The sequence below is a fragment of the Malania oleifera genome, chromosome 10 (assembly GCF_029873635.1).
Source record: "Malania oleifera isolate guangnan ecotype guangnan chromosome 10, ASM2987363v1, whole genome shotgun sequence".
Classification (NCBI taxonomy): Eukaryota; Viridiplantae; Streptophyta; class Magnoliopsida; order Santalales; family Ximeniaceae; genus Malania; species Malania oleifera.
This window is the reverse complement of record NC_080426.1, coordinates 22321919-22331599: the sequence shown is the minus strand read 5'-3', so window position 1 is coordinate 22331599 and position 9681 is coordinate 22321919. Positions and strand designations below refer to the sequence as shown.

General features: G+C 35.4%; 1 protein-coding gene across 8 annotated transcripts; it reads left to right on the top strand.

The window, feature by feature from the left end:
* The first annotated feature begins 461 nt into the window (after positions 1-461).
* LOC131165279 (basic leucine zipper 2) lies at positions 462-9330 on the top strand. 8 transcript variants are annotated; one of them, XM_058122917.1, is made up of 6 exons: positions 462-937; positions 1747-2444; positions 4742-4817; positions 5568-5694; positions 7195-7341; positions 9168-9330. In XM_058122917.1, the coding sequence occupies exons 2-6, from the start codon at positions 1891-1893 to the stop codon at positions 9260-9262; spliced, it is 999 nt and encodes a 332-aa protein (XP_057978900.1). In that variant the 5' UTR covers positions 462-937; positions 1747-1890; the 3' UTR covers positions 9263-9330. The 8 variants fall into 8 exon arrangements, with proteins under 8 accessions (XP_057978900.1, XP_057978902.1, XP_057978906.1 ...); XM_058122919.1 differs by lacking the exon at positions 9168-9330 and adding an exon at positions 8530-8783; XM_058122921.1 differs by lacking the exon at positions 9168-9330 and adding an exon at positions 8832-9076 and having other exon boundaries at positions 507-937; positions 1732-2444.
* The last annotated feature ends 351 nt before the right edge of the window (positions 9331-9681 follow it).

Genomic DNA, 9681 nt, shown 5'->3' with positions numbered 1-9681 from the left:
CTCATACTCAATATCTTCTCTCCTAAATTGCAACCTTTGAATTAAAGATAAAAAAAAAAATTCACCATTGGGATTATGGAGAGGAACCCTCTTTCAATTCAAACTATGAAAGGTGAATTGAAGAAACTGGTTTCAAGTTTGCCTTGGCAAAAAAGAATCCCCTTTTATCGTTATGCATTTAGGGCCAAATTTGTGCCAATCAACTCACACCAAAGTGGGGGCCAGCCCACCCTTTGTACACCTTGTCCAGCCTAGCCAATGCCTACTCCCTTCAACCTAGGCCCACGCTTCATAGGCGACCCTCCATAAATTCAGAAAAAAAAAAAAAAAAAAACCCACAAATTCACTTTACGTGTATTTAAAACTATAGATTTAATAGATTTTTTGAAAATTAATTTGTATTTAATTTTATTTGATTTTTAATCTATTATAATAAAAATAAAAAGGTACAGTGGCGAGGATTTGGCCAGGGGAAAAATAAAAATCACGAGGCATCTCGTACTCCTTGGGGTTGGCGCTTTTCATATCCCCTGCTCTGCTCTCTCCTCTGCTCTACTCTGCTCCCGCAGCACACGCCCTCTCCCTCCCCCCCTCCCTCCCTTCCTTCCTTCCTTCCTTCACCCTCTCCCGTCTCATCACTCCTCTGGATCAGCTCTCTCGTGTACAAATATAAAGAGAAAAAGCAGAGACTCTGCAGTCTGCAGTCATCCACCAGCTTCCGTATGGTTTCAGTGAGACTGCCGGGCAGTGAGTGCAAGACGGGCTTTGCGCGGAACCATTCCCCACCCACCCATCTTTAGCTTCTTCACTTTTTCTCTCTGCGTTGCTGAAGAAACTTGAAAGAAGGAAAAAAGTGCTTCGGAAACCAAAATCAGAGCGGTAAAGTGGAAAATATGGGGTCGTTTGGCATTTATTAGTTTATTTGTTTATCGTGGAGGTGGGTAACTTGATTTTGAGCTTCGTTTATACGATTTTAATGCTTATGCAAGTTTGTTTTTTTTTGAAAAATTTCTCCTTTTCTTTGATTTTTAAGGGGTTCTGGTCGGTTGTTATTTGTGGCATTTATTAGCATTTGGTTTTCCTTTTTCACTATTTTGCGTTTTGATTCTTGAAATGCAGCTTTTACCCACTTGCAGTTTGTTCAGAAATGGCCGATTGGGGTTTCGGATTCCTAAAGTTTGGCAGAAATTTTTTTTTTTTTTTAACCATTAGCTTCGGTGTTGAGAAAATAGAGGAAAAGAAAAGAAAGGAAAATTTTGAGCCTCGTGTTATGTATTGCTCTAGGTTTCAGACCCCACACATTTTCTCAAGTCTTTTCACAATAACAAATCTAAATTTCAAAATTTTGTTTGTTTGTTTTTCCTGTAACTCCCACGAAGTCAAGAAACAGACTGGCAAGATAATTACAAGACTAACAATGGTGGGTGGAGTTGCTCAACAGCCTCTTCTGAACATACTGCAAAACTTTTTATGGAATTTTCGGTTTTTAGGAAACCATTGTTGAATTATTGTGTTTTCAAAATATATAAAATGTGGGTGGAGTTTTCATTTATGCAACAATTAATGCTGTTAAAATATATAATAATGAAGAGGAGGAGGATTTGGGAATTTCTATCGAAAATGATCATTATTAAACCATTTTATGTTCTTGAAGATCCTTATTTTCGTTTCTTTACAGTATTTTTTTAAAATTTTAGCCTTTTAATGTTTTAAATTTTTCTAAATTTAAAGTCTTGTACCAATAAGGTACGGGTAGGATGCTGGCTAAACATGAGACTATGCTCTACTGGAGAGAACATTTGTGTTCTTTTCTTCAACACAAGATGCATACAGAAGCCTAACTAACGTTAATCAGAAGAAGCTGATACACGCCCTGTAAATTAGTTGACAATGTCAAGGCAAGCTCATCTTCCCCCTCGCTGCCCATTTCAAAAGAAAGTCGCCCCTCGCTCCACACATGAACCTATCCCTCCAACACCGCGAAGAGGTTATGATTTGCGTCCTCAGCACCATAAATCTTCATCCCAAAGCTCCATCCTAGAGGAGCAACCAGCATGGCTTGATGATTTGTTGGATGATTCAGACTTGAATTCAAAAGGAACATCCCATCGACGATCAGCTAGCGATTCATTGACTCTTTTGGATGGCATTGTTGACCAGTTCCCAAGTCTGACTCCCCTTAATGAAGAACGTTCAGTGTGTAATGAAAGTTGTAGTAAGTTGGAATCAGATTGCATGTATGGTCCCAATTCCCCTCGGCGAAGAGGCAGCCTAACCTTCTCAGAGAATGCGATAGTTTCAGCATTATCCGAATATGTTTCTCAAAATACTATGCAGTATATAGATAAGAGTCACAGCATTAGTGGGATTGCCTGCTCTGATTTGAGGGGAGATGGTTGTAGGCCTGCTGGCGAGCTCAACGCAGAAACAAAGACAGTAAAACGGTTAAAATCTAAACTCCCTTGTTTATGCGTCAATTTGAATTGCTATTTCTTTTCCCTGTTATTCTAGCTGCTTTTTATCTGAATGATGCTCTTCAATTGTGTAGTTCCCCAAAAATCAATTATTATAGTATATCCTATTATACCTATATTGAGACTTCAAGTAGTCTTGCATTTAGGTAATTTTTATTTCAGTGATTTTCACCCCTTGACTTCTGGATGGCAATCTGTTTGCATTCATGTACTTGAGTGTTGTTTTTGAGACATGCACTGCAATTTCTAAGTGGTGAGTATACTAGTCTTTGTTCCAATCATAATGTAGAAATATATTTATGCATATATATATGTATGTGTGTATATATGTATATATATAGAGGGATAAATTCCCTCTTCTCTACTAGCTTGAGCTTTTCAAGTAACCCAGTGTTGCACATGGCATCAGAGGAGGACATCCTGTTTTTGAAGCACTCCACCCCCAAAAATATTGAGAATCCATGTGTTTAGCCAACCCCAAAAGGGGCCACATGGTTGTATAAACTACTTCTCTCTACATGTTTGAGCTTTTATTGTAATTAGTTGTTCCACAGAAGGGAAGTTTGAAAATAATAATACAAAAAAGAATAAATTTGTTTGATTGTTTCTAAATCTCATTACCCTTGGAGTTTTGCACAATCCTCAATTGAAACTATTTTCCCTTGAATCCATAACATGTGATCGTTAACCATTCTTATCGTTTTTGTAAAGTAGAATTTAAACTGTGATGGTTTTAAAATTGAAACATATAACCTTGTTTAGTTTGATGATATAGTTCTAGAATTGTAGCGGCTGGCATTGCGGCAAACATTATTCTGTGGATAAAGTCCGCTGTCCATATTCTTAGTTGCTCATAACTTTAAATGATACTTTTATTTGAAATGGCATACATCCAAAGATGAAAAACACCAGGAGAGATCCTTTTTGAGAAATTTGGTTGAGAAGGGGACTAGAGGTGGGGTTCTGAAGCTCCCACTCTTCTATTAGATAGAAAAAAGAAAAAGAAAAAGAAAAAATAAGTGCTGAGAGAAAATGCCTCCTACAATTGCCCATTTTGAATTAAGCATGCCTCAGTATTGAGCCCACCTTCTCTGGCGTGGCACTGACTCTATGCGTCATCAAAATTGCCAAACTGTGAAGGCATGCAGGCCATGATTAAGCATCCATCAAAATTTCCTGTGAAACTGTGTGACATGTTACAACTTATGACACAATAACATTCGTATGGAAATAAAAGTTATTATAAATTGTGTATAATTATGAAGATAAGGTCGATGAGAATTTTGTAAAGCAAATTTTTACTGTTACAATCAAAATCTCCAGTGTATAACAGCACATAAGTTAACCATGCCATATTAGGGATCTAGGGAAGGCCTGATGTATGCAGCCTTACCTCCACATATAGAGAGGCTGTTACTGTGACTTGAACAGTTGAACTTAACTTTTAGGTTGGAGTGTGATGCCAAATTTTATACTTCCATTAATTTAGTTTGGGCATTGAAATATTGCACTAGCATCTTATGTGATTTTTGTTTCATCCTTGGATTCTTGCCACTTGAGCGACTGGAGGCTGAGGGGGTTGGAATTCATGGATTTCAAGGAAACCTAATCTGTACCGTTAAAATTTATTGCAAGACATGGTCTAGAATTCGTCCTTGTGTTACTGGTCATCACCTAGAGCCTAGCCATTTCAGATGGCTTTGGGATTTTTGCCAATTTTGACATATCCTCAGATTGTTCATCTATGTTGCATAGTGACCTACATTTCCAGATAAAACATTCTTATTGGATTCACAGAAGCTCTCTTGTGTTACTTTAGGGGAAGCTGAGGAATATTACATTATGACTCCAACATTTGCAAGCACGGGAAGGTTTTATATTTTATGCTAAAATGGGTATCTGCAATGCGCCTTTGTGGGAAAAAGAAAAACAAAAAGAAAAAAATTCATTTACATTGTGATCATAGTGAATCAGAATCCTGCCAGCACTCACTTGATAAAGCTTTCCTCAAATATTTTTAGAACATTTGTATTTCGAATCCACATTAGAAAAGGAGCATCTTGGCTCATTGCTGGTCTTGATTTTATATATGTATATATGTATTATGCCTGTGATAGTTCTTATGTAGTATGGAGGATTAAATATTTATTAAAATTTCTATTGTTAATGTTGTATTTTTTTTTTGGGTCAATTTTTTCATAGAATTATGAGCTTTGATGTATAACTGTGCCGTTATTTTCCCATTTGTGTTGATGATTTCTTTATAGGCACCCTGGGCAGCGCTCTAGAGTTCGCAAACTCCAGTACATTGCTGAATTGGAAAGAACTGTCAATGTTCTTCAGGTAATTTATCCTCAACAGGGATGCAGCATGCTCTGCGGATTTACTGCTTATACTGTGGATTCTTAGTCAGTTTCTTGGCAGCAGCAGAGGGCCTCATGATCATCCACATAATATATCACTCTTTCACCTGATCTTTTCTGAGGATACATATGCAACATTGCACAGTTGTACATACTATATATATATGGGGAATATCCCTTGGTCTGTAACTTAATTTTATCCTCTTAACTTCTTTAAACTAGCCCTTTTTACATCTCTAACTGACAAAAGGGAAGGATAATGTTGTAGAGCATTACATTTCCGAAAACATATATAAAGGGAATATCCCTTGGTCTCTAACTTAATTTCATCCTAGTTAACCTAGCCCTTTTTATATCTCTAATTGACAAAAAAGAAGGATAGTGTTATAGAATGTTACATTTTCAAAAACGACTTACAAACTACCCAGTACCAAAATTTTCTTCCTCAGCCATTGTAGAATATAATATAAGGTAGACTCAAACCACAGAACATCCAAGGGGCAGCTGACTGATGGGCTACACAAATTGTGGCCACTCTAGTAGTAGCTGTAACTAGCTGTGATGTAATTGTTGCAGTGTAACATGTGACTGCTATTCTTGAAGGATAATTTGCTTTGGTTGTATGTTTATTCTGCTTTTCCTATTGTCATAGAATATCTAGCGTTACCTGTCTTGATGAAAATTTTCTGGAGGCATATGTAAACTCAATGGGCTTTGTTCCATTATACAGGGTTTGGAATCAGAGTTAGTAGCCAGAGTTGCTTCTCTCCGTCAGCAGCATGTTGCTTTGTCCATGGAAAACGGCAAACTAAAGCACCGAGTAGGAAGACTGCAGCAGGAGAAATTGCTCATAGATGGTGAGTCTTTTGCCTTGTTGTTTTCATAAGTATTCCTAAGAAAATCAACGTTGATGACCTTGGCCATTTAGAGACCCAACAATCTTTTGTTTTGTTTTCTTTGTTTTTTGTTTTTTGTTTTTGTTTTTGTTTTTGTTTTTTTTTGTATGTCCTTATTCATTTGTTTGTATAGAATCAACAAGCCACATCACATTTGACGCTCATGTATTGGTGGAGTGACAAAAACTGATCACTCAATACCAAACTTTTTTCTTCCTGTCTCATCACTTTAATGAAGTGGAATACTAAGGCTTCATTGGGTACCACTTATTGAAAATCATTCAGAAAGAGTACTTGAAGTAGCTATAAGTACTGAAATTAGAAGTCATGTTCAGTAATGTTAGAAAAAAGAAGTATCTATTTGATCAATAACATTTTCACAAGAAATTCATAATAATAAAATAATTCATTATACACATGTAATAATATATGTTGTAAAATATATTTTTGTATATCATATATTAATTGATGTTAATTGCAATTAATGTACTATTATAAATTTATAATATATTATCGTGCTCATTACAAATATATTGCTTTATACATTCAACATATAACAGTTTATTATTAAAAATATCATAATAGTATTTTATAATAATATATTAGAGGTGAAATGCATTATTATATTATTTTATAAATCTAATATCATTTTTTGATATTATAATAATAAAATATATTTTAATACAATTCATTAATATTTCTTACTGGTTTTTTAATATTATAAATATCCTAATAATGTGTGATAATATTAGATTATGAAGTAAAGTAAATTACTATATCAAATTATAAGTCTAAAAGTATAACATTTATGTATTATTGTATGATAATATAATATGATATTTTAACATAATATATTATTATAATTTACTATTTGTATGTTATTTTATTAGAATATAATACAAGTATCAACTATCAAGTATGTGCTCTTAAACCTCTTATAAGAGGCCATAAGCATCTCTCAAGTCTCAACTATCCAAAATATTACTTAAAATTTTAATTAGTACTTAAGGTTATAAGTACTTCTATAATGAATCAAACACCACTTATTTTTTTCCCTGCTTGGTAGGGATCAAACCCTGTTTATTTATTACAAGTATTCAAGTTATAATGATAAATGATAAAGTAGTTATATATAAGTGGTACCAAATGGGAGCTAAATGATTGACTGTAGTAATTTATGAGACCTCAACGGAAGATTTTAAAAACAAAAAAAGAATCTACCAAGCGAAAGGCTCCATTAACAGCAGTTTACAGATTAGCCCTCCTAATTTTCTTTTGTGCTTGTAAATATGGAGTTATTTTTGACTCAATTTGAAATATGAAATAATGGTCATCATCATCATCATCAAGGTGATTCAATTTTTCATTCAATGGAAGTCCCGGGTGTTACCTCCTTATCTTTATTGTTGTTTTCTGATCATCTTCTCCTTCTCAAATTTATGCGCTTGCATATTATGGCAGGTGAATATCATTCTCTAAGGAAGGAAGTTGAGAGGTTGAAGATTGGTTTAGCAAATTCCTCCAGTAGAGAGGGCAGGAGTTACTTTCGGTCAAGTTCTGCTGCCGAGACAGTTGGATCGGATGCTACTTGGCAGATGTTAGACATAGGTAAACTTAACCTTAATTGAAACTCAAGAACCATAAATTGTGTTGATGTGTTTTTGAAAGGTGTGGTGTACTCCATCCTCGCTATCTGTGACAAGATATCAAGCCAAACTCAATTCCCACAGCTCACATGTAAATGCCCAAGCTCTTAGAAACTCACATATATTATCAACTGGAAGCTGGCACCATCTTTTCTTTATTTTCTTTTTTTGTATCCACACAACACAAATACAACTTAGGTTGCATTTGACTATTTAAAAAAGATCTGCTTGGATGGGAGTCATTTTCCCCAACACAAATACAGCTAGGTTTAATGGTTCTTGAAATTTCCATTTCATGAGAAGGCAACAGAGGGATTTCTGATCATGAATGCCCATTCAAATGGTCTTCTTCATTTTGTGCTCTAGTCACCACCTGTTGACTACCTTGTTTAGTGATCATCAACTAAACCTGAAAGAGCCTTGGCACGATGTTTGTCTTATTTTTTTTCTTGATCAAATGCATTGTGCGATTCAATTAAGGCGGTTACAGATATTTTTAGGTCGTGTTTGAAAGTATGGTTTTTAAACATTAAATTTGTATGGATTTGAGCAAAATTATATATAATTTTATATTGCATAATGTCTTAATTTAACTCGAATCTAATTCGAGAATTCTAATTCCAAACCCAATGACTTTACATCTTAGAACATGAATTTTGGATCTTGAATTTAGATTTGCGCTGATTTGGATAAAATTTTGCGCATTCAAGTCCTAGATTTAAAATTCTTTCTCTGAAGCACTACTTTGGCAAAGCATGGATTTTGACCCTTTGATTTTGATTTGTATGAATTTGGATGAAATTCAATACAGTTTTGTATTATGATTTGCCAAAAACATACATATCAAAATTAAAAGCTTGGAATTCAAACTCCCAAATCCAGTTGTCTTTCAAGAATCCATGGATCTGTGATGTGAAAATAGCGTAGGAGCAGGCAGTAAATGGGGGATATCATAGCACATGCCAGGTGGGGTTGGGCAGTTCAATTTCAGTCATAATGTGGAATTCTGAATGATATTGTACGCCTAGTGGTCTGGTGAATAAAAGGGCAGGCTAGCATTTTATGGGTAGAACTTGAAAAGGTGTCAGTTTTGCTGCTTCTTGAAGCATTTGAACGATTTCACTTTTGTTCCTTGAAACTTGTTAAGCAGGGGCGTTTAGGATTTCAACAAATGCCTTTGGAGCAAGTGGAAAAGTGCCACAATCAAGATGTGTGTGTGTGTGAGAGAGAGAGATCGGGAATTATATTATTACTAGTCCTTGAATTTGTACTTTTATACTTCAAAACTTGGTATTTTAATTTTGGCATTCCATTTGAATTTGCACCAAATTGTAATGTGATAACTGACTTCAAAATTGGGTAAAGAGGACGTCCACTTAAACTGATGACAAAGATGTTTAACCATTTTTTTTGCCTGTTCAAGTTGTAAGAGGACCTCAATTTTTTGTTTAGGTTTGAGGCAGGAGAAGCGAGGCTCAGGCTGCTCTTAGACAATGAGAAGATTCGAAGACCATGCAATTTTTTTCTCAAAAAAAAGAAAAAAAAGAAGAAATTTGTGACGCAATGTTTGCGTCACAAATTTGTCAAATAAAATATTGTGGTGTGTCAATTTTAGCAGTTGATGACATTGCAACTGGTGGCAAGTTTAAGGATTTTGTTAAATTCAATGCTATAATGGGTAGACCTTTAATTATTAAGTTATTAACTATGCAATTATTTGTAGGAGACAAAAAAAAAAAAAAAACTTAGTAAATGGGAATCTAACGAAGATAACAGCGATCATGATAGGATGCAGAGGATGGAGGATGAGAGGCAAATGCCAGTGGAGCAAGAGGAACAGAGTGGGGTATATGCAGTTGTTTATACTTAATTTTGCTGGGTAGCCTTCTATCGGCCAAGGCATCTTTTTGAAGTTTAAGTAGGCAGGCAAGGCAAGTTGGAGAATCAAAAAGGGGCATGGACCATAAGGGCTCAGTGTCCTCTTGTCCATTCCATCCCAAGGCCACCAAAAGTTATTGGTTTCCATGTATTTTTTCTTTTTTCTCTTGATTGGGAGGAGCAAAAGGCCAATGCTTTATGCTTTAATAACTCTGGCTCGGCCCCATGGACATGTGTGGACTGTACCCTGCTGCAACAATAGAGGTGGCTAGCGGATCCACCGACCTCTTAATCATTATAGGTTTCCATGCCATGCCACCCACCTTGCTTTGTCATTCCTATATTATTGGAAACAAAAAACACATGCTATATCCTTAAAAGGATACCCTCCCCCAAAAGTCTTGGACAGGTCAAATACATCCAA